The sequence below is a fragment of the Ambystoma mexicanum genome, chromosome 7q (assembly GCF_040938575.1).
Source record: "Ambystoma mexicanum isolate Mex_15411 chromosome 7q, UKY_AmexF1_1, whole genome shotgun sequence".
Classification (NCBI taxonomy): Eukaryota; Metazoa; Chordata; class Amphibia; order Caudata; family Ambystomatidae; genus Ambystoma; species Ambystoma mexicanum.
In genome coordinates, this window is record NC_090941.1 from 284037591 (window position 1) to 284062733 (window position 25143).

The window sequence follows — 25143 nt, forward strand, 5'->3', positions numbered from 1 at the left end:
TTTGGATAAGTATGTACTACACAGGTTGTTAGCGTGATTGAGCAGCCAGGCTTATCTCAAGAGCTGTCAATGTGAGCTGTAGGGGAGTTGCACAGAGATTCACAGTGACAAGTAGTCAAATAAACACTTACAAGGTTTCTTGATTAAACAATTATTAATTTAACAGTCTGTTTGAATAAGCCTTCTTCAGAAGGGGAAATATAATGCACACTTTCTCTAAATCAGCAAGTACCCTTTTGGATGGCACACCGACACTTCCTACGCCCTCAGGTGACTCAAATAGCTAGGACACTGTGGACATTACTATAGAACTGTTGCATTTAGAGTAATACTTAAAACCATGTCAAAGAAAAGGGTTTTTTGACTAAAACAAGAGATCTCACAAATATTCTGAAGCAGGCAAGTACTATTCAACCCCCCAATGCAGAGCAAGTTAACCTTTTGCTGGAAGGAAGGTACCAACACAAAATCTGCGGAGAGAAGTCATTCAGGGAGCCAGGACAGACCAAAATCAATTGGGCAAAAGTCTAGGTGAGCTGAAGCACTTCTTTCAGGTGAATAAAAGTCTTGCACAATGTTTTAGAAGTCTTTGTAGAAAAAGGTAGAATCAATGTAGCACCACCATCTGTTTAGGCTTGTGAAGTAAAGAAGCTGTAGCAACTCTACAGAAGCAACCAAGACAAGACTCAACTGAGATAAAGTGAGGTTACACAAGAAGTAAGTTCTCTTGGACTCTACAGTACCTTTGGTTAGAAGAAATGGTTCCAGCTGGCTTCTGTTGCTGTGTGGCTCTACAGATCCTGTTGTTCCTGTGCCTCAGTCGCGTGGACAAGAGGGAGAACTTCTGGGGACTCCTGCAACGGGACGGTCGGCGAAAGAAACGGACAAACTTCTATTCAGCGCAATTTGCGGTTTCAGCTCCTTGCGTCTCATCAAATAACACTGCTGTGGACTCTTGGATACCCCTTTGGCCTTTCCTCGCATCTGGGGTCCAGCAGTCTGTTGAGGTGGCTCAGGCTTGGTCAGTCCTGCTTCCTAGGAGTCCAGAGGATCTTCCAGTAGCTCGGGTCCGACTTAAAAGTGATGCACTCCAATCTGGTGTTCCTCTCCCTGGCACTTTAGTTCCTGCAGCAGCAAGCAAGTACAGCCAGCAACGAGAGGATGTCCAGACGAGTTCACTTTGGAGTTGATTGGTCCCACCAACTCAAGGGGAGAAGTTGTCCTTTCAGGGCTTCTCTAGTCAAAACTAATTCGGAGCTTCAGCACTGTAGCAGGGCTTCACCGGGCAAACCAACGGTCCAGGTGGTGCAGCAGGCGTCTCTTCCAAGTTCTTCTTCGGATTCCTTCGTCCAGTGGCCGACTCTGCCTTCCAAGCCAAAAAGCCTCTCCTTTTATGTAGGTTTCTCCCATTCATTCCAGCCTAGCTGTCAATCACACAGCAAGGTGGCTGTCCTTGCCGGACAGCCAGCCGGCCAATCATCTTTGGGTGCATTCCTGTAACCAAGGGGATTCAACACAGGGAGTTTTCGGGCATCTCCCTCACTTCCTGCACCTGACATACTGGAGCCAGAGGTGGGCTTCACTCGTGAATCCCACCAAAGACAAAATAAAGGGACCAAACCTGCAGAATAAATCTCAGGAAGGACCTTTCCAGCAAGAAAGGGCGAAAAAAGAAGACAAGGGCCATTTTGACAAAATGGGCACCCATGGGTGCTTTTCCGCTGCTGCGAATGCAGCCTGCGGTAGAAACTCCCAATAGTAGTTAAAAGTAAACCACTGCCATCAGCCATTAATTGTAGAAAGGTTAACATAAAATTGTTAGATGAGAAACTAGACAAAGGGGATACTAAGTAACCCCTCCAGTACCCTTATTGTAAGATAGTGTGTGCTGGGTCTAGGAAATCACAAATGTAAGTAAAGTAAATTTCACTTCACTGCTCTTGGAAACAGTAGTTTCAACAAGAGAAGGTATTTAAACCTTTGGGAAATCTGAAAGACTTCCCTGTGGCACTGCACTGAAGGTGCTGTGTGTCACAATATAAAGATGATACCTATGGAGTTGGTCAAACTCCACAACCAAGAAGAAATAGTTCAAATCATAGAAAAAAAACCTGAGTGTGGGGGGAAAAAAGGGTCTCGCTCTCTCCAGGTTAGAAATAAGTCCTTAAATCCAGCAATGTTGCTGGGGGTCTCTAAGGTAGAGGGTAATTAGCACATTTTTGAGATTTCTCACTAACAATCTGATTGTCACAAGGCCTAGTAGGACCGTTATTGTAATCTTTCTCCCCTGTTCACCCCACCCACCTTTTTTGTGTTTTGGCTCATTGAAACACTATTTGTTGTATATGCACCTTACAAATAACCAATAAATAAATAAAATGGTCATGCCACTGTCACACTTAAGGCTCCACTTGCCCCTGCTTCTCGCTTTCTGCACATGCTGATCTTCCAACGTTTGTTTTATGTGTTCAGAGTGCTTCTGAACGTCGCAGGCTCCACGGCTGTCTCCAGCTCTGTCTCCTCTGGGTATTATGCTCTCAGGGGCCTTCCCCTGCCTGTATGAGTTCCTCTCTCTCCTCTTTGTAGAATCTGCACTCTTTAACCTCCACATAGTTGATTTCTCTTCATCCTGGTCTCAGGACACTACTTTACCGGGTGGTCCAGGGACACTTCTAAAGACTCCAAATTGCAGGGCCACGACAAGACTTCGAGACTGGTTGGGTCGAATCACCAACTAGGGTCTTCTGAGATCAGTAGACCTACAGGGCTCCACTGAGACAGCAGCAACAGTTGGTCGCCAGGCCTCTTCAGGACGGGTCCTTGTGTCTTCCTTCGTCTACACAGGTTACTTGGCTCCTCTTCAGGTCTGTTGGAATGGCTGCCAGACTCCTCCTTATTCTAAATTCAGGTGTGCTCAGATACTCTGCCAATCCAATAGAAATATCTACCCGCTGTGCACCCCCACTCTCCCTCCCACACACACCCCATCATTGGCCCAATCATGGACCACTGTGGCCAAACTCGTGCATACACACTAGATATACCGAAACCAGCCTGTGGATTGAAAAGCACTACTTTCCCGGGCAAATGCATGACCATAAAAGAAAACTTCTGACCTGGAAAGGCAGGAAGAAGTTCAAAGTCAAAATTACTAAAGAACAAGCAGAAAACCTATTGACACGTGCGAGGACACTAGCTACAGTCAGTAGCCAAACACGTTAAATGCGAGAAGGCTAACTAAAAATACCGTACAAATGGTAAAAATGTAACTGCTGCTACCAGCTTGTCTTCAGGCACACTTAAAAGGAACCAAAATCCTTTGCGGTTAGGTCTAGGGTGATACAAAAGTATCCCCTTTGCACTGTATTGGAAGATGCAATGTGCGAAATGAAAATGTTACCCAAAATAGGTAACGTGAAAAGAAAAAGGGAAACGCAGTTTCCCCAGTACAGTCTGAAGGACTAGTCAGTTTCTGCATGTTAGGCAGAAACCTGTGCAGTTCCCTCTGGGACCACCGCAAAAGATTTAAGACTACAGGTGTTTGGCAGTAAACCCACTTGGTAGCAGTCTGTACCACACAGATTCACTTGGTAGCTGTGGCTGAGCAGTCAGACCTCCCTCAAGAAGAGTTAGGCAGTATACAGAGTATTCACAATAGGTCAAAAGAACACAGTAGAACAAGTAAACACTGACCAGAGCTTGGTGTAAAAGAGATATAAATATTTATTTAAAACCACACCTAGAAAAACACACAGGCACTAATGTTAAGCAGTTCAAAAACACGGCCACTAAAAGATATACGCTCCCTTAGAAGAATATTAGACAAGTCTTAAGTAAAGCCCCACTTATTTTCAGACAGCGGTGAGCGCTTAACGCAGATGGCACACTAATCGTTTTAAAAGGGAGAGAAAAGCAGAGTATCATTTGAAACAGATCCCAACACTTTCACAAGAACACAACAAGAGAGGAAGGCAAAGTAAAACCGTGAAGTTAGAGTTCAGAAGGCCGGATCCACTTTAAGAGGATCAGAACGAAATGTGTCCAAGGTCACACGGTTGAAGTGCACAAAAGTCTCAAAGGTTCAGAAAGAGTTGGACCAAAAGAAAGGGACCAGTTAGATGGTCAAGGCGGCCAGCCCAGTCCAGAAGGTTAAGGGATTATTATCGCCTTGTAGCAATCTTTAGAAAGGGAGGCCTGGCGGACACGGTACCTTAAAGTGGCGAGAATTCTCCAGCGGGGGCAGTTGTTCCTGGCAGCGGATGCAAGTCGGTGCTTCGTCCGGGGGAAGAGAGGATCTCGTCGGGGGGGGAGGAAGACAGGAGTCTGTTGCACTGCCAGGGAAGAAACCAGCTGCGGAGTTCTCAGGTAAAAGGAGTGGTCCTTTTATTCGCGGTCCAGTGGTAAGTGGCTATCCAGTTGCCAGGGTGCTTGGCACGGGCAATTCGACCACAAGACGTCCTGGGATGCGAGGAAAAGAAGGTAAACTGGTTGTGCCTACCAGTCAGGGGAAGAAGACTCTCCAGCAGGGAGATCTTCTCTGTCGTCGGGAAGTGGTGAGTCGGTTCCGCAGGGCTCCACCGGTGGTGTCGTTGTGGCAGGTCGGCTCAACTTCTCCCTCGTCGGATTCTCACGTCATGTGGCGACTTCTGCAGTTCCAGTCCCCAAAGCCCTGCTTTTATGCAGCACGCCCCCATTCACTCAGCCTAGCTGTCAATCAAACATGCTAAGTGGTGAGCTGGCCGGCTCACCACTTGGGCCAATCGCACAAGAGTGCAACTTGAGTTACCAAGGTAACTCAGTCCAGGGTGCCTAAACCCCCTCCCACACCCCGTGTGGTACCCAGACAGAGTGGCACCACTTTTGGAGGCTTCTGTGGAGAAGCCTGCCAAAAAGTGGAACAAAGGGCTCGACTTGGGTTGGAGTCACAGAAGAGAACACAAACGCCATTTTAGAATCGAGTCCTGGCAAAAAATACCAACCAGCGAATTAATATTAATTAAATAAACTGGGGGTATGTTAGAGGCTATGAGAATTAAATACTTAAAGTTGGTAGCCTCGAACAATGGGAAAATCCAATGGGGATATATTCGCGCTCGAATATAAAAAGTAGTATCCACTGCCACCAGCCATCAGGGGGGACGGAGACGTGCCCCCTCGACTAACAGACCCCGGGGCAATCTAATTGCCCCGACCAGTACGTCCACAATATGATGGTTTGTACTGGTTTCTGTTCATAATTTGGGACTAGTAAAGCCAATGGTGACTTTACATGCCCTGGGAGACAGTCAGTCCCAGGGTATGGCGTCTATGGTGGGGTCTCACTATGACACCCCTGTGTCACTGCACGGATGGTGCTTTGTAACACACATAGTAAAAAAGACATGAGACCCTATGGAGTAAAGGACCCCATAGCCCATAAAACACATTAACAGTCAAAGGAACACCATAAATCATGTCCAATAGTGGGACAAAAAGAGTCTCACTCTTGGCAGGAGAAAAAAAAATCCAGAAATCCAGCAAAGCTGCTGGGGGACTCACTAGGTTAGGAAATTCAGCCTAAAGAGAGAATTCTCCCTACACCGCATAACAAGTGATCAAAGGCCAGTGGAGTGAAGCTGAAGGTTTAGCATCACTGTAAGAAGTAAGGATATTGTGTAAAAAGAAAAGTAAAACATTTGGTCTGTAGAATATGGGGGTACCTTGCTCCAAGAGAAAACGTTGCCAACACTGTGCTTACGAAAACGTAAAGGAACATTTGTTTTGGGCAAATAGCCTGAACTGTATTTTTTGTATTAGTACACAATATTCATAAATACATGATTACATATATAAATAAACTATTAAACAGAAGAATACAAAATAAAGGGGAAAATATATAACCATTCAAAATATACGTAGATAATATACACGGACTGTCTATTATTTTTCAAATTACATGATCCATAGCCAGATGCTAGTACAAATATAACATTCCAAGCATGTTCCAATTTCATGCCACAAACAAGTCAAATGGAATATTGGATTGTTGTCTCCCCTTTCATATACCGAATCTACAAATCATTATTGCGGAGGGAAGTTGCCTCGCACCCCTCCCCTGCTAACAGAAATGTCTTACAAAAAGGTTTTAAACCAGCATGCAGTTAACAAACGTATAATACTTTGACTTTTGTTTGCCCTAGACATAAGGCAGTTTCTCACTGATTTATCAACTTAATTCCATGCACCTTTAATTTCATCCAGATTGTACGTTGCATTTTTTTTTTATATAATCTCTTCTGGGACCAGTATTGGAAAACTCCAATATGTATGTAATCCATTTTGGGAATACATTAGTACTATTCCCTGCAGTATGCTTTAGTGGCAAGACCAACAATGTTCGGTTCATAACCTACCTGGTTAACCTTTTTTTAATTTTTATTTTTTTAATTTTTATTTTATGTAAGCCTTAAAACCTGTGCCAGTATCAATTAATCAACACTCATTGAGCTTGAAGCTGTTGCTCCATAGTAGAGCTTGGTTCACCAATGCATTAATAGTGGTAGATGTATAGCAATGGTTTGGGCTGGAGTGTGGGGAACCCATGTTATGCTTCCTATTAAAAGGCAAAAGCTTTCCATTTTAACATTCTTATGTTTTGTCAAGAGCCCATATTTCAGATCCATATAAAATGTTGGGATAATTTACGCCATGAAGATGTCTCTAAGGGCTTCTTACAGTGCATCAATAGTTGTGTTTAGCACATACTTAGTAATGCCCATGATGACCTCCACCCATTTTGAATGTATTCTAATTCAACTTGCAATCAACAGTAACCCCCAAGTAGTTATAATTGTTCACTTCGTAAATAGCAATAACAATGCAAAGCCTTCCCTGCGTTTCACAATTCCGGTCTGGAATGTCATCTTAGTTTTGGCAATGCTAAATACTAAATAATGTTCCTATTACTATTTAGCTAGCTGATCTAGATGCCATTGGAGTCCACTTGGAGTAGTATCTAATAAAAATAGATTGTCAGCATATGCAATCCATTGTACCCGTGTACATTCCTAATTTGTATGGCTATGCAAGGGCTACATCCAATTCACAAATTGGATCAGCCATATGCAAGTTAAACAGAGTAGGAGCAAGGATGCTGCCCCTGTTTTAGTCCAGTGTAAGTTAGTATAGGTTCACAAAGTTTGCAGTCTTGCATTTATCTGAGACCTCACAACTTTGATAATTGTTTTCCTCGTTATTCCCCAGTTGTATAGTTTGCACCACATAATTTTATGATTAACCTAAAGTCGACAATAGCAGTGCATATAGTCCGATTATAGGTGCTTCTAGCCTGTTCTACAATTGTAACTAGTACCAAAATGTTATACATTACCAATCTGGTTATTTGGGATGACATTCCTTTCTTCCGCTGACGCTAACAAATACCCTCAAAGGATACGATTGAATATTTTAGCCGGAACATGCAACATGTCAAATTTACTGTAGCTTTTGGGCTTACTGCTTGGGCCATGCTTTTAAACTGGAATGATAATACTTTTGTCCAGCTCTCTGGAATAGTCCCAGCATGACTAATGTGTTTATGCCGGTCAGATAGCACAGCGAGTAGAGCGCTCGATTTGACATTGGTGCAGAGCCTCCCGATGCAGGTTAGAATCCTGGCAGGGCCGAACTCGGCCTTTCATTCTTCCGAGGTCGATAAACGAGCACAACAGACCGTGGGTAATAAACAGCGCTCAGATGCCTGAGGGTTTGTAGCGCTTTATGAATGCAACATTTTTATTATTCAATAATAGATGAACTATTCTCCCATATAGCACAAGTTTGTTCTTCAGTAGTAGGTTACAAATACCACCTGGTCCAGGAGCTCCAGAGCTGCTAACTGTAATAGGATTCTTGCAAAGCTTTTAATTTCTAGTATATATCCACCAAGCATTTGCTATTTCCGGTATACATACTTCATTTGATTTAATACCAATAGTAGTCATGATAAATTGTACCAAGTGATCTCGCGCCACCCCAGCATTCAGCGTGGGCCCAAATCTAGCACCTTAAAAAGTTCCCAAAATGTATGGGTTTGGCTGGGTTTCATCATGTCCACAAACCGTTGCCAGTGTTAAATGTGATATAAGCCTTTCTTATAGATATTTAGCCTTTGTTTGTCAATGACAATACCTGTTCTTGTAATGCAATGTTGCAGCCTAAAAATCAATCAAGTCTTTTCTTAGACTTTTCTTGGCTTTTACCACTGCACTGTTCATGGCTTGTAAGAATGTCATTGTTTTTTCCCTTGTTCCCTCCCTTGCCTTGAAGCGCTTTGAAACACATTGTGTATAGGCGCTATATAAATAAACTATCATATCATATCAGGGTCATAGCTATCATGTGGGTTTATCTGATTTCTTGTTCTAGTTTCTCTTGGTTTATCAATTTTTGTTTCGTATAGGCCAAACTATATTTTGTTGGCTGTGCTAATGATTCTTTATATAGGACACATCTGTTTTTGTTAAGAATTACTTTTTCACTGTGAAAATCTACTAAATAACAAAGTTCGATGCACAGTATTGTGCTCTGCATACAATAATTTCCAATCTAATCTGTCAAATTCTTTCATTTCAGAATCGTATGACACCGATGGCTATAATCCTGAAGCTCCTGGTATAACCAACCCTTCAAGACCAATATATAGACACAGAACCACCCATGCCCAAAGGCCTAATTTAATAGGTCTCACGTCGGGAGATATGGATGTGCCTCCTAGAGGTATTGCAGATATTTTGATGTTGAAATCAGTGCAGTGAGACGCTTTGTGCACTATACATCTTAGGCAGGAACACCATGTATAATTCAAAGTACAGTTACTTATTAGGATTGCCCTTTTGGGAAGGAAGGGGGGAAGATTGTTACTGGATAGGTAGAAGAGCTGATCACTAAGGGAGTGTGAGGAATGTTTGGGTCCATTCTTTCATTTCTCAACATAAGCAGTTAATAGCCATTGGTGAGTAATGAAAACACATTCTTAAAGTATGGAATCTGTGAAAAATGCAAACCTCCCCACCACCCCCTATAATTGCCACCTTGATGATGTGCTGGTGTTAGTTCAAGAGCAATAGAAACTGTGGATTTTTTTCTGTTAAGAAGCAAACCACTACCACCCCAAGCACTTAGAGAGCCATCTGCCAGAAATGTTTTTTTCTGAGAACCTTTGAAACTGAGAAGTTGGGAATATAAAAATTGAAAGTTACTATATTGTCATTCAGAGCACTGACTGACAAAGGTCTGTAGTTCGACAGTGAAGAGAAAAGCCCACTTGTTTAGGACACTGACATTTGTTTGTTTCATAGACGATCACTGTCTGTTGTGTCAGGCACACAATGTGTTTGCAGCAAGCATCGGTACATTCAAATGCTAACACTCAAATGGATATATGCCTCTACTATTTATATCCTTTTAGTCTTTGAAGGGTAGGTGATGAAAATAAATGCTTGCCAACCAAAACAGACCACTGGCAAGACTCCTCACATACATGCACAGCCTTTGGACAGTACTACATGCAGAGACTTTTCTACATTGCACTTAACATATTGAGCAGGAAGGTTCTACACATCCTTCAACATCTACACAGTACAAAAGGGAGAGTGCAAATACTGCCCATTACTGCAAAATTTATTTAGAGTTTTAGATCTTGAATAGCACAAATATTGGGGGACAACACTGCACCCATGCCCTCAAACTCTGTTTAGCAGCTTGGCCCCTGAAGTCATATAATTCAGGCATCTCCAACTACCTCAAAGATGTATGGATATTCTTAGGGAGACGCGTTAACCAAATACCAAGCACTGTTGTTCCAGTAAATGGAGCCGTTTTGTCAATTGGTGTGATACTCGCAACATCATCCAATTGGTTGTTTACCTAGGACATATAGTCCTTCACCTAACTTACCTCTTAGACTCATGACTAGTTTTTAACTTGTTGAAGGTCCATCTTGCTGCCCTTTCTGCTTACACGACCTCTCAAAGCAAGGTTTCCTGGTGGACGGTCCCTGTAATCGAAGCTTTCATGCAAGGGGTGTAAAGGCTTTACCCACCTATATCTCATTCAACTCCGGGATGGGACTTGAATTATGTCCTTACTAAACGTATGGGTCCTCCTTTGGAACCAACATGCAAAGCTACTTTTAAGGCTCTCACCTATAAGACGGCTTTTGCCATTACTTACATTAGACGGTTAAGTGAACTGCAGGCGCTCTCAGTTCTAGATCCATTTGTTGTTATTCATAAGAACAAAGTGGTTTTGTGCACACATCTATGCTTTGCACCTAAATAGATCTCCAAGTTCCATGTAAATCAGCTCATACAATTTCCTTCTTTTTTTCAAAATCCTAGTAATTTAGCTGAAAGAAGCCACTGCACATTAGAAGTTCGGAAAGCCGTGATGCATTACCTCGATAAGACAAAACCACTTTAGAAGACAGATCAATTCTTTAGCTCCATTGCCGCTGGTAGAGAAGAGGACCCTGTCTGCTATGTAGTCCATTTCTAAATGGATTGTTAAATGCATGCTAATGTGAGCTTTACCTTTTACACCTAGAGCACATTCTACTCTAGGCACAGGAGCTATTAAATCTTTCAATGCAAATATTCCTTTAGATACTATTTGCAAGGCAGCTAGCTTGACTTCTGTTTTCACCTTTATACAACATTATTGCTTGGATACACATTCTAGGCGGATTCTTAGGTTGGCCAGACATCTTTGCTGCTGTTCCTTCAAACATTCCATACCCTACTACTGCTCGCTAGTCTATGCACAGCGTGCGATTCTAATCCAATTCTGAAGCTTCAGAAAACAAACATTACTTACCATAATCTTATTTCAAATGGATTGTGTCCTCCAACGTATTCTACATCTTTGACATGTAATGTCCACATCTGTGTACTTCAGAAACTTTTTCGGCAGAGGGTGTCTTGCGTCCATGGCATCAGGTCGATGTCCCTTGACGGCCTCCATCGAGGGTGACATCACCCGATGTTAAAAATAGGACGCAAGGTGCCCGTAGCCCCAGTTCCGTTTTTTCCGCAAACGTGTTTGCTTCGGAGACTCAGCGCGCCTTGCGTATTCCTCGTGAATGTCTTTCTTTGACCCCTCCGACTCTGCGGTCTGGCTTCAAGACTTGCCGGGACTGCAATTCTAAGATGTTGATTACCGACCCTTATGGCATTTGTTTGTGGTGCTTGGGCGACAGTCATGACACCGACGACTGTTACAAATGCTAGACGCTGACTGCGAAGGCATTGCAGGAGCGTAAGGGGAAGCTTCAGGTAGGTAGGGGTTCTAAACCCATTAAGTCCCGTAAAACATCTAAGGGGATGTCCACTGAATATTCGAGGGGCGACTCTGCGTCAGAAGGAGTTCGGGGGAATCTCGGTCCCGGAGTGGTTCCTGCCATTCGTTGTGCTTGTCTCAACATTCCAGGAAACGCCATCACCGGTCGCCTTCCCCGTCCTCCTTGGAGGATGGAGCCCGAGGAAAGTGTCATGTCCAACTAAGTCCTTGACTCTGGAGGAATGGGCTGCCTTCAGGGAGCAGATGCTGGCGATTTTCCATTCCCATAGCACAGTTGCGTCCGCGCCTTCGGAAGAAGCCGGCAAGGAACTGTCTTGATCCGTGGCTCGCACGCCTTCAGGTTCGGGTCCTTGGTGCGACTCATCTGGAACCTTGGAGGTCCCGTTCGGACAAGGCTCAGGATGGTTGCAAGAGACGTGCTTCCAGGTCTCGGTCCTCGTCCCCAGTGAGACCGCAGAAACCTGGTAAGGGCTTGAAGTTGGCGTCGACTCAATCAGCGCCATGTCCATCGGAAATGGACATCGCAGCTTTGCCTTTGCACCAGCCCTTGGCGCCGTCCATGCCGTTATCGATGCTGAAGCTGTCGGCGCCTTCGGCGCCCTCGACACCTTCGGGCCTTTTAGCCGGAATTTACCGCTGGAGATCACTGCTACTGTGGATCCTCCAAGGAAGGCAACTTCCAAGTCTGTGAGGCCTGTTAAGGACTCCATACACTCTTCTGTCCCGAGGCAGGTCGTTTACCTCCCTCTGGATGGCAACTGAGGAAGAGGAGAGGTCTGAATTTGATTTTGACCCTGTTGAGCCTGATGTGCCTCCTGTCTTTTCTGGGGACAGTCAATTGGAAGAGTTGAGGCAATCTCTTCATGATGCCAGTGGCTTGGACGCTTCGCCTGAGGTAGAATTTGGCAGGCCTGAGCCTGGGGCTCATGGGGAGTCATCCTACAGGAGACTGATCACTAGGGTCATGGAGTATCTTGGCTGGTCCAGTCCTCTTCAAGCTTTTGTTCAGGATGACATAAAGGTATATTTTGGATCAAGGTCCGTCCTCTGACCCGGTGTTAACTTTATGTGACGTTGCAGAAAAGGGTGACGGCTGCTTGGCAGACACCGGAATCTCTTCCGGCAGATAACAAATCGTTAACTAAAAAATACTGCCCTTCCGGTAGCGACCCCAACTACCTTTCATCTCACCCCACTCCCGAGAGTTTGGTGGTTCAGGGGGCTACGGCCACCTCAAGGCAGGTGGCGTACCCTACCATGCCTCCTGATAGGGATGACATGCGCTTCGATGGTTGGGCACGCAAGGTGTTTTCTGCTGGGAGTATGGCGTTTAAGTCAGCCAACTCCACTTGTGCCCTGGCAAGATTTTCACACACACTGTGGAATTGTTTGTCTAGCGGCTAAGCATATTCCCAAAGGGGAAGAAAGGGATGGGTTCCTGGTCTTGTGCAGGATGGCAAGGATGCCATGTGTGAATCCGTTCAGTCAGTTTGGACACGGCCGACAGTGTTAGCCGGTTCATGGCTGCAAGCACCGTTATACGCAGATTTGCGTGGTTAATCAAGTCGGGTTTTGCTCCGGATGTCCAAGCCTGTCTTTTGAACATGCCCTTTGATGGTGCGCATTGTTTGGCAGCAAGGTTGACTAGAGCCTTAAGAGGTTGCAGACCTCAAAATCTGCGTCAATCTTTGAGCGCAGCTGTGCGTCAACCTCCGCCTTTTTGCCCTTGTGGACAGCAGTGGAGGGGACGTTCTTTTTGTTGTTACTCCTCCTTTGGTAGAATGAGAGGAGCCAGAAGTCAAAGGGGTCGGCGAAAAAAGTGCCTGTGGTGGTCGGGGAAATAGGGGTGCCAAAGCCGCTCAGGCAGCTGCCTCTTTGCCTTCAGGCGCTGCCGCAGCCACTCAAAGACAAGCATGAGGCTATGTCCCATTGTTTGCCGGTTGGGGGCAGACTGTCTCAGCATCTCGAAGAATGGCAAGCTATTACTTCGGATGTGTGGGTTCTGGATTCAATAGCCCACGGCTACTGCCTTACCTTCCTAAAGCGGCCTCCCGACAATCCACCAGCGAATCTCTTTGATGCTTCCATATCTGCTCCTTGTGCAGGAAATCTTGACCCTGCTGGAGAAAGGCGCTATAGAACTGGTGCCTGTAGCGGAGAGGAACAAGGGATGGTATTCCCCATATTTTTTTATTCCAAAGAAAGACTGGGGATTGAGACCCATTTTGGACTTGCGTTGGTTGAACAAACTTCTCAGGAAGGACAAGTTCAAGATGGTCACTCTTTCTCAAGTCCTCCAGGCCCTTCAACCTCAGGATTGGTTGTTGTCTCTGGACCTACAGGATGCTTACTTTCATGTGCTGATTCATCCAAAGCACAGAAAGTACCTGATGTTTGCGGCTGGCAACTCACACCTTCAGTTTTGGGTCCTGCCGTTCGGATTGACCTCCGCCCGAGGGTCTTCACCAAGCTAATGGTGGTGGTGGCAGCATATCTCAGGCGAGGGGGGATTCACTTCTACTCCTACCTGGATGACTGGCTGATTCGTGCTCATTCTCCTGAGCAAGCGATGGATCATCTCGGTCTTACCTGCCGCTCCCTCCGCAAGCTGAGCTTCTCCCTCAATTTCAAGAAGTCGCATCTGACACATTCCCAACAGCTCCAGTACATCAGGGCTTTGTAGGACTGTGGGATGTTTTTACCCATGCATCCAAGCCCTACCATAAAACTGTGCAATACTGGCATGGAAAACATCATGATGGCCAGAACTCCCCAGAGAGTGCACAGGGAAAACATGAAGAATAGGCTGCAACCCATTTTTGCCTATGTTGTGAGCACAGGAGGGCACTGCCTAAAACCACCATTGGGCTACACACACAGCCTGAAACCATTGGGAATGGCAATGCCGATTGCCAAAAAGCAACTCAGAACTGTGGGGAATTCATTTTCTTAATCCCAAAAATGGTTGCAATACCGGTACTCACCACTATCAGAAAGACAGCGTTTTAAAACCACCAGACTTTTGTGTAAAACTGAAGAAATGAACCAAAAACAGGCCACGGAAAGACTTGCTAAGAGGTGGACACAATGTAAAACTATATTCTGAAATGACTTGAAGGAAGTAATTATTTAATGTATATGTAAAACTGGGAATAAAGTGACATTTAGCTGAATTCTGCCTGACAACTACCCCCGACAGGAGTTGAAACTTGATCAAACTGCATTCCCAGGCCTAGCTTCATCCTGCTGCCCGTTGCCAAAAGGAGTTGACACCTCTCGGATTAGATTAGGGGAGGGGCACCGCAGGAGGTTGAACAAAGGCCTGTCCTGGACTCAGGCAAATGTTATATTGGGGGGGGCGTAAAGTGGCTTCCTCTTAGGGCAAACTGGGAGGGGCAGTGCCTCTGCTAGCAGCTGAGCTTGGGGGAAGTGGATAAACCAGTTATTCCACCATGTGATGTGGGAAGCCAGACCCCTTTTTGACCAGGGCATACTTTTAAAAAAGATGGATAATTCATAGTACGGACCTGTCAAAATTTTATAAATAATATAATTCTTGTGATTTTTCTGTGCACATTTTAAGAGGTGTTAGGACCCTATGGTATGTTCCTGGGGATAGTAGCGAAAAAAAGGTTGTTACTCCAAATGTATGCATGTTAAAAATCTGACACTTTATCATCTGTAACCCATATCCTTGGTGCACATTTGTGTAAAATCTGGAAAGGTTTAGAGGTAGTTATCTGGATGAAAAGGGGAGAATTCTGTCATCAGTGGACTCAACATCGTACAAAGACATGGATCGGATGGTTTGGTGCTACAGAAAATATGTTAACTGGACCTATAATATTAGAAAAATGGTACATAGATAAATATGTTTCTGATGTTTGTTAATCTGCTTAGAATCACATGCTGTGCATAGGTCCGACATCCAGTGGTCACTGCGGAGTATTGCATTTTGTTTTTCGTAGTCGAAAAGGGACGTCGACAAGGCGTGTCTGAAACACTATCCCTATAGTGACGTGCGTTGTACCCACAATCCCTCATGCGTCGAGGTCCCTCAGATTGTTTTTTTCCGCCCAGCTACTGGTCGCCTTTACGCGGAGCTCCTCGAGAGACATTGCAGATTTCATCTCCTCGACCTTAGGTTGTTTTTCCTATTTAATATAGAACATATCGATCCCTCCCTCGACGCTGTTGTGAAGCTCTCTCCGCCGAGCAAGGGGACGAGCGGAGGAGATCCTTCGGCGTTGCCGAGCACGTGGCCTGGCCTCGCCTCGCAGGCCATATACAGTAGGGAGAGTGGGGGTCGTTGGACATCTCTGGTTCTTTTCTGAGAATGCCTTTCCTTTTCCCCTTCCTTTCCCTTGGGTTGGTTATCACGATTTATTGCCTCGGCTATGGAGAGGACACCCTTTAGGTTTTGCCCGCTCTGCAAGGGCAAGTTTACTTGGAAGGACAAGCATTCACGGTGTAACCACTGCTTGCCCCTCGATCACAAAGAGGAGGGTTGCACGGCTTGTCGGCTTCTTAAGCCAAAGACTCTAAAAGACCGTAGGGTCAAGAGGTGGGCGGCCTACGCTATGTCAAAGGCCGATGCTTCACCCACCTTTGCTACCACCGACAGTGACGAGGAACGTGATAACGGGACCTCCGCTACGGAAGTCGAAAACCCCCCTAAAGAGCGCACACGCGCTTCGTCGTCTGTCCCCGGCCCCGACGGGCTCGGCTCACGCCCTGCTTATGGGGATGAACACCCCGGCGACATTGACGCACACAAGTCCACACATAAGCACACAACCCATGGCTCTTCTTCGTCGAAGGCAAAGAGAGCATCAGCGCCCAAGGAGACACAGGTTCCACCGGGCGGCCTCCTCGGACCGTTCGGGTTCGAAGCCCCTCTCGCAACCGCAGCCGCGACCAGCGACTGGGCTTTCGGCAAATAAGGGCGCCGCCCCCAAATCATCAGCCGGCGCGCATCAGCAGAAAGCGCATGCCGCCGTAGAGCGATCGACACCGGTAACGTCGAAACCACAGCCCTCCGCTGACAAACGAGTCGCTGAGAGCTTGGCGAGGATCGTGGTAGCCGACGCCCACAAGCGTACGCCGAAAGACACGTAGAGCGCTACGCAAAGGTCGAAAGACACGCCGAAAAAGCCCGAAGAAAGGCAGGGACTACCCCCTTCAGTCGAAGGGACCCCCGACACACCTGAAGGCTTTTCGGAGGGCGACGGGACACTTTCCTCGACGTTGTGGGAGAGGTCGAGCCGTTTTCAGCTACAAGACACTATTTTTCCCCCACTAGACCGTTCAGGGGTACCCCATGAAACCATGGAAAGGCTTCATCTCTGCATGGAAAGAATGGAGAGGTTTATGAATACCCAGAACCCTCCCACTCCTAAGAGAACACGAGAAGGGCCTCAGGACGACCACAGGGCCAAGATATCGAGACAGGACACAGCTTCAGACTTCCATAGTGTGTATGACCTCAGTGGGGAGGAACATTACTTGGAGGAGGAGGATGATTTTATGGACGATGAAGAGGAACGGAACCAGGAGGAAGGTCTGGAAGACAGCCCAGACTTGGTAGGAGAAGGCTTCGGAGAAAATCCAGGAGAAGGACCTTCTCACCCCTGGCAATCCCCATCAGTATATTCCGACACTGATGTCCTGAACCTAAATCCTCCTGACAATTCACCTTTTAGAAACACGTCTCCCATTGACGATCAGCCCACATTCAATGCCCTGTTGCGCAGAGCAGCAGCACATTTCGAACTGGATACTGGGGAGCTCTCTCCCGAATTAGACTTTGTAGAAAGAGTAATTAAGGAGAAACCCCCGGTCAGTCAGACCATTCCCCTCCTCGCTTCGGTGAAGAGAAGAATCATCCCCTCGCTGTCCACACCCGCACTAATCAGAGGGGTTAATCCTAGAATTGAAAAACTTTTCACTCCTTCACCCTCAGACCCGCTGTACATCAGAGGACATTCCATCCCGGATTCCCTGGTAGTAACCAATACAAGAAAGAGGGCAGGGGTACCACTTTCCACCAGTGAGGCACCACCTGACAAGGAGGGCAAGAGGTTATATGCCTTTGCAAAAAGAGTTACATCATCGGCTGCCTTTTCGGCTAGAATTGCGAACAACAATTCTTTGCTCGCTAGCTATGCGGACGCGCAGTGGGCCAAACTGCGCAAAGACGCCGAAGAAGCGCCAGAACCTCTACGTACACGCCTGCTAACAACTATTGGCGAAGGAACCCAGGTCAACCAGAGTATTGTAAAAAAAACTCTCTGGATGCTGCAGAAACAGCGGGACGTTCCCTGGTTCAGGGAATACTTCTAAAACGCCACGTAAGGCTGCGCAACTCAGGGTTCAAACCGGAGACACAGGCGTCTTTAATAAATAAACCTGTTGAAGACTCTAACCTCTTCGGGAAAGCGGTGGATGAGCCTCTGGAGATGGCTAAAAAAGAGTTCGATACTATCAAAACTCTTGACCAAATCTCTAAGCCCTCTACCAGACGCGGCTATGGCAACAAACGCTTTTTTCGTGGCCAACGCCAACAACAAAACCAGCAGCAACAGTACCCTGCCACCAATTTCCAAACCAATAGTGGCCAGTACAGCCAAAGAGGCCAGCGCCGGGGCAAAGGAAGAGGTCGGGGGTCCACCCCCAGAGGCTCCCAAGCCCCCAACAACACCAAGTGACGCGAAGATTCGCGTCCCCTCCCATGCAACACCGGTCGGGGGCCGGATAACATCCTTTCTTCCAGCATGGGAGGGTATAACGTCAGACCGCTGGGTACTTTCCACCGTAGCCCACGGATACTGCATCGAATTCAACAGTTCCCCAACATACAAACCCCCGAGGGGACGACGCATGACACCGGAACATCTTGCCATCCTTCTCCAAGAAGTACAACTACTGCTGGAAAAAGGAGCCATGGAGGTCGTGCCTCTATCTCAAGTAACGGAAGGTATTTATTCAGTGTACTTCCTTGTACCCAAAAAGGATCTAACCATGCGCCCTGTATTAGATCTGCGCCCAGCGAACAAGTTTATCAAACCCCAAAAGTTTCGTATGGTGACCTTACAGGAAGTGATCCCACTGCTATCACATCTAGATTACATGACAACATTAGATATGAAAGATGTATATTTTAATGTTGCCAGCGCACAGAAAATACATCAGGTTCATGATGGAGGGCAAACACTACCAGTTCAGAGTGCTACCCTTCGGCATAGCATCAGCACCAAGGGTATTCACGAAGGTGCTGGCAGTGGCAGCGGCCCACCTGCGCAGGTTGTCCATCCCAGTTTACCCTTACCTCGACGACTGGCTCATAACAGGGGATTCTTACGAAACATGCTTCTCCAATACCCAAAAGACTGTAGACCTTTTGTTCCAGTTGGGCTTCTCCATCAACGAAAAGAAGTCCAGCCTAGACCCCAGCCAAATCAAACAATTCCTAGGGGCTCTAATTCAAACAAAGGGCGGCCTCGTCTTCCCCTCCAAAGGGAGGGTGCAAAACATGCTGTTTCAGATCCCTCAATATGTGACCGGTCGAGAGGTGACGGTACGCAAAGCAATGCGCTTGCTAGGCATGATGGCGTTGTGTATTTATTTGGTACCTCACGCGTGCCTGCGCATGCGCCCAATGCAAGAGTGGCTCAACAGCCAGTCGTGTCAGGCCAGCGGACTATGGGACGATCTAGTGGTGGTCTCGCAGGCCTTGGTTCTCTCGCTACGGTGGTGGACAAAGGAAAACCTGGGAAAAGGGAAACCCTTTGCCACACCCGCGGCGGAAGCCACTCTAACCACAGACGCATCCCTCACAGGATGGGGGGCTCACCTATGCCATCAGACTGCTCACGCAGTGTGGACTCCGAACGTAGCATCCAAACACATCAATCTACTGGAGCTACTAGCGGTGTTCAAGGTGCTAAAAGCCTTCCAGGAACACCTACAAGGCAGGACAGTGATGGTCCTTACAGACAGCACCACAGCCATGTATTACATCAACAAGCAGGGGGGAACCCACTCTCCAGGACTGTCCAAACTGGCCCAAAATATATGGAAGTGGGCTCTCAAACAAGACATGTTCCTACTGTCACAACATGTACCAGGGGAACTCAATCTGCTGGCAGACAAACTCAGCAGAGATTTCCCCCTGCCAGAAGAGTACGAATGGCGACTGCACGAAGACATCGTCTTCGATGTCTTCACACAATGGGGATTCCCAGAAATAGACCTGTTCGCAACCCTGGAGAACTCACAATGCCTAAGTTACGCCTCCAGGTACCCCCAGAACCAATCCAAGGGGAACGGTCTGTCGATACAATGGTCAGGGAAATTTGTTTACGCTTTCCCCCCCCCGACTCCCCTTCTCAACAAAGTGGTGCACAAGATGCACCAGGATCAGTTAACCATGATACTGGTGGCCCCAATGTGGGCCCGACAGCCATGGTTCGCTCACTTGATGGAGATGTCTCCATCTCCCCCAGTGAAACTCCCCTGCCCGTACAACATGCTGTCACAAGACAAGGGCAGGACCCTGCATCCATGCCCCCAGAACATGAACTTAGCAGCTTGGCTCCTGAGATCATAGAATTCGGACATCTACAGCTCCCGCAAAGATGCATGGACATCCTCAAAGAAGCCAGAAAACCTAACACTCGCCACTGCTATTCTAGCAAATGGAAGAGGTTTGTCATCTGGTGCAGGGGTAAGAGCATCAACCCGATTGTCTGCTCTCCCACACATATTGTTCTATACCTGACCCACCTATTGAATTCAGGTCTAGTGTTCAATTCCATTAAAGTCCACCTAGCGGCACTTTCTGCATACACCACTTCCCAACTCAAGGTGTCGTGGTGGATGATCCCTGTTATAAAGGCCTTCATGGAGGGAGTAAAGAGAATACACCCCCCGATAGCTGACCCAGCTCCCGGATGGGACCTTAATGTGGTACTTACCAGACTCATGGGCTCACCCTTCGAACCCATGCACAAAGCATCTCTTAAACACCTCACGCTTAAGACTGCTTTTTTTAATAGCTATCACCTCCATCAGGAGAGTAAGTGAACTTCAGGCTCTTTCTGTTCTAGACCCCTTCGTTACAGTTCACAGAGATAAGGTGGTTCTACGCACTCACCCTAGGTTTGCTCCGAAATTCATCTCAAAATTCCACGTAAACCAGTCTATAGAACTACCAGCGTTCTTTCAAAATCCTTCCAACTTGGGAGAAAAAACTCTGCACACACTAGATGTGCGCAGAGCGGTCATGTTCTACATGGAAAGAACCAGACCACTGAGGAAGACTAATCAGTTCTTCGTCTCGGTGGCAGCAGGAAGAGAAGGGGATGCAGTTTCAAAGTCCACTATCTCTAGATGGATTGTTCAATGCATCACTCTCTGCTATACTCTTGCTAAGAGAGAACTGCCCTTTAGGCCAAGAGCACATTCTACTCGAGGCACGGGGGCGTCCATAGCATTCATTGCAAATGTTCCCCTTGAGTCCATCTGCAAAGCGGCTACCTGGAGTTCTGTGCACACCTTTACAAAACACTTCTGTCTAGATGCACACTCTAGATCTGACTCCCAGGTGGGACAGGCAGTATTAAGACATCTTTTCTCTACTGTTCCTTCTCATAACCCACCGCCAACTCCGGGTACTGCTCGCTAGTCTATGCACAGCATGTGATTCTAAGCAGATTAACAAACATCAGAAGACAATGCATTACTTACCGTAAAAGCATTTCTGATGGTTGTATCTGCTTAGATTCACATGCGCCCACCCTTCCTCCCCGCTCGGATGGAAGGAACATAGACTTCCTTTTATATATCTCTCTTTTCTGTACTCACTCACGTCTAGAAGGCTCCCTCAGGGCAGAAAAATACAAACAGAGGGACCTCGACGTGTGAGGGATTGTGGGTACAACGCACGTCACTATAGGGATAGTGTTTCAGACACGCCTTGTCGACGTCCCTTTTCGACTACGAAAAACAAAATGCAATACTCCGCAGTGACCACTGGATGTCGGACCTATGCACAGCACGTGAATCTAAGCAGATACAACCATCAGAAATGCTTTTACGGTAAGTAATGCATTGTCATTTGGGTCAGAAATAGATTTGTGTGCAAATTGACCAGGGGAGGATCCTCTGACCCATAAAGAGACCTCATCATGATGGCAATCCATTTCCTTCCCCTAATCATGGGAGAGGGGAGAATTGGGGCAGTGACAAGTAGAGAGGGGCAGGCTTAGCGAGGCCCAGGCACACACCCATTTTCAAAACACATAAAAAAAGACTGCTGGGACAGGTAGAGACATTCAATTCCATTTGCTGCGGAGCATGCTGACCGACTTCACATCCAGAGATCCAGACTTCAAATCCATCAATCTCCAGAACCTGTAGCAGAAATTAACTCCAGAATTTGTAGCAGAGAGGCCTGAATCAACCAGCTGAATCCTCTTCAGCAGGCCTCAAAACTAACCAAACTATTCAACAGCCGGGCGAGCTGTTTGAATTTTTTCCAAGAATTTTTGCAAGAACCTGTAGCAGTATCCAGAAAGCAGTGCTGTATCTGGAACCTGAGAGAACCACAAACCAGACCGTTGTGAGCAGATCCGGTGCTTGACAAACCCAGAGAGCAGAGCTGACCCAGATAGCTGGGACTTCAGAACCACCCGCCGGAAGTCCCGTCCAACCTGACCAGACCGTGACGAGGCCTATTTCAAATTGATATTGTGAGTACCTAGCAGTACTGTGCAGAACCCACTCTCTTAGTTAAAATAATCTAATCCAAACTATTTTAACCTAATTAGGAAAGCCTCCTAGAAATTGTGTCATCTGTCATTTTTAAAGCTGCCCAACTGTCACCTGTCAATTCTGCAGCTGCAAGCTGTCGCCTGTCATTTTGAATTTTACTTTAAATCCTAAATCTACCTTTATTAAATCGTCAGTATCTCTGGAACCGTTTGGGCTAGGAATGTGGTTTAACTTTCATCTGAAAGCTTAGAATCTAGGCTTTCCCTATACTTTTTCCGTAATCGCGAGACACGTACTAGTGAAATTTACCGCGATTTGGCCCGATTTCTTCATCTGTAGAAATCAGCAGCTTTTTGCTTCTCTTTGCTAAAATTTGTTTGCAATCTGCTAATCATTCATAGAGTATTGTTAAAGTGAGCCTGAACTAATATAAAGTAGCCATCACCTACCCTGAACCTCTAGAGGGAATTAAAAGCAATTTTAGCACCTTTTCACTTCCCTGCAACCACATTAAAGTAATTCGCCTGTGTTTAAAACTCATCCCTGTTTTCTCTAAGCTTGCTGGGGGAACTGGAACTGTGTATTGCATTATAAAGTGTGATTTGTTGGGATTCTTGAAGACTGTGTGCTCTCCTTCCATTTCTTGTATTGCATGGGGGGGAGTGAATTGTCAAAAGAAAAAGGATCATATTACCTTTTGCTAAAATCATAAGTTATTTCTGTACTGCATTTTATTCCACCTTGCATGTCCTTGAAACCATCAAGCATTTTCAGCTACCTCATCCTCTACACTACTCCTAAGTAACCAAATCAGTGTACCCCTGTAACATTATCCATTGTTGATCGCGGTCATATTATGAAGTGTGATATCAGTTATCAATTTATTTATAAATTCTGATAGATATATATTGTTGAATTGTCCGAATAAACCTTTTAATTTGCAAAACAAACCTACTTCTTTTCTCAGTGGGGTCAGGGGGATTCTAAGAGGGGGGTGTTATAGAAGGGTTGTCATCCAGAGTAGTGAACTGGATATAAAAATACATCAATAAGTGTTTCCTTCAGCATCCCAGGCTAGGCATTGACTTAGCTGTAGTGTTGATTGAATATTGCTTACAGGACACGTCCTTGGAAGTGCTCGCCTCCCAAGGTGAGGGCTCATCACTTTGTGCAGATGGTGGACAATTTTCAACATGCCCTCAGTCTCCTGGCTTTTGAATACTTAATGTTGCTCGGCCTCATGGCATCCTGCATTTTTCTGGTGCCAGAGGCCACACTGAGGATGAGATCCCTGCAATGGGTCCTCAAGATGCAGTGGTCACAATTCTTATGCAAGATGTCGGATCCTGTTCAGATTCCACTCTGTCTCACAGGATCTGCTATGGTGGGCCAACGAGGGGAACCTGATGAAGGGGGAGCCATTTTGGCAACCGTGGCCGGAGGTGACAGTATTGACGGGCGCTTCCCTCACAGGATGGGTAGCTCATGCCGAAGATTTGACCGCCTGCGGTCGTTGGTCTCCGTCAGAGTCCAAACTCCACATCTACCTGTAAGAGCTGAGGGCCATCAGGCTGGCCCTGAAGGCTTTTCTGACGTATGTGTGGGGGATGTGTGTCCTGATCATGACGGATAATACAGTGGCCATGCATTACCTCAAGAAAAAAGGGGTGTTGGAGTCACTCCGGCTGTGCAGAGGCGATGCAGCTCTGTTTCTGGGCAATCCTGCAGGGAATATCCCTCTCGGCAGTTCATCTGGCTGGAGAGGAGAATGCACCGGCAGACGCTCTGAGCAGGCAGAGCACAGTCTCTCATGACTGGGAATTGGCTCAGGAAGTTCTTTTGGAGATCATTGCCCTTTGGGGAACCCCACAAGTGGATCTCCTCGCGACCAGGGCCAACCGGAAGTGCAAGTGATTCTGCTCAAGGGAATTTCCTCCGTGAGGAGCCCTGGGAGACGCATTAGTCGTAGATTGGTCATTCCCACTTCTGTACGCGTTTCCGCCGGTCCCCGTCATTCCTCAAGAGTTAAGGAGGTTGTAGTGGTTCGGATCCTACATGATCCTCATTGCTCCTGATTGGGCCAGTAGAGCGTGGTACCCAGACCTTCTGGAAATGTCCATCTGCCCTCCACGCCGTCTTCCCTACCAAGAGGATGTGCTCTCGTGTGCGCCTTCAAGCTTGGTATCTAAATTGTTGCTGTATAAGGATAGGGACCTCCTGGATGACCTGATGGAGGTGTTGCTTTCGGCCAGGCGGCCAGCAACAAAATCCCTGTACCCTTAGGGCAAGTTTTGCAACTGGTGCAGAGGACAAAATGTTGATCCTTTTCAGTGTTCCATTCCCATCGTTCTATCTTTTTTGCTTTCTTTGGCCCACACGGGCCTTCAAGTAGGTACCATTAAAGGTTACTGTCACGACCCTCGCCCAAAACCCCTCTGGCAAACCCTTTGGCCAGGTGGAGTCGGGACTTGGCCCTCTAGAGTCTGGCATCCTCTTCAAAACCTCTCATGGGGCCAGTCCTCATACACCATGAAAAACAATGTGCTTGGGAACTACTTTATTGTATTGTCAGCCAACATGGAGGCATCCACATTCCTAAGAACCAAGCATGTGGTCCAGTGTTTTGGGTGTGGTAGCCTAGGGACTACTTTACCTGGACTATTTTGTTGGGGTTATTTAAACCACACCTGAGCAAGGCAACATGCTTCGCGTTACTTTGCAGCTTGCAACGTGACGCTCACCGTGTCCAGCTATTCCCTCGAACCTCAGAGAAGCAGCACCTGCAAGGAAACAAAAGGAACATAATTAGCAGCAGCATCTTACCTGCAGTCTTCATCTTTAAAAACTTGCAGCTACTGAGAACAGCTTCCTCCAATCTGCACGCCTCCCGGACAGAGCGACCTGAAAGAGGAAGATAGAGGCAACATTAAAGAAAGCAGTAGAGACATTTACAAATTACGAACTGCTCAAAAGGCTTACCTGGCTGGTCGCCTCCCCGCTGGAACCACTCCGGACATTCCACTCGCACTGAAG

General features: G+C 46.6%; 1 protein-coding gene across 1 annotated transcript in view; it reads left to right on the forward strand.

Annotated features, from left to right (window-relative positions):
- The window catches only part of RBM26 (RNA binding motif protein 26), a 1704516-nt gene that overhangs the window by 663466 nt on the left and 1015907 nt on the right, over window positions 1-25143 (forward strand). Inside the window, exon 9 of the mRNA XM_069639899.1 lies at window positions 8614-8757. Coding sequence (XP_069496000.1) covers window positions 8614-8757 — 144 coding nt within the window. The remainder of the gene's footprint in view (window positions 1-8613; window positions 8758-25143) is intronic.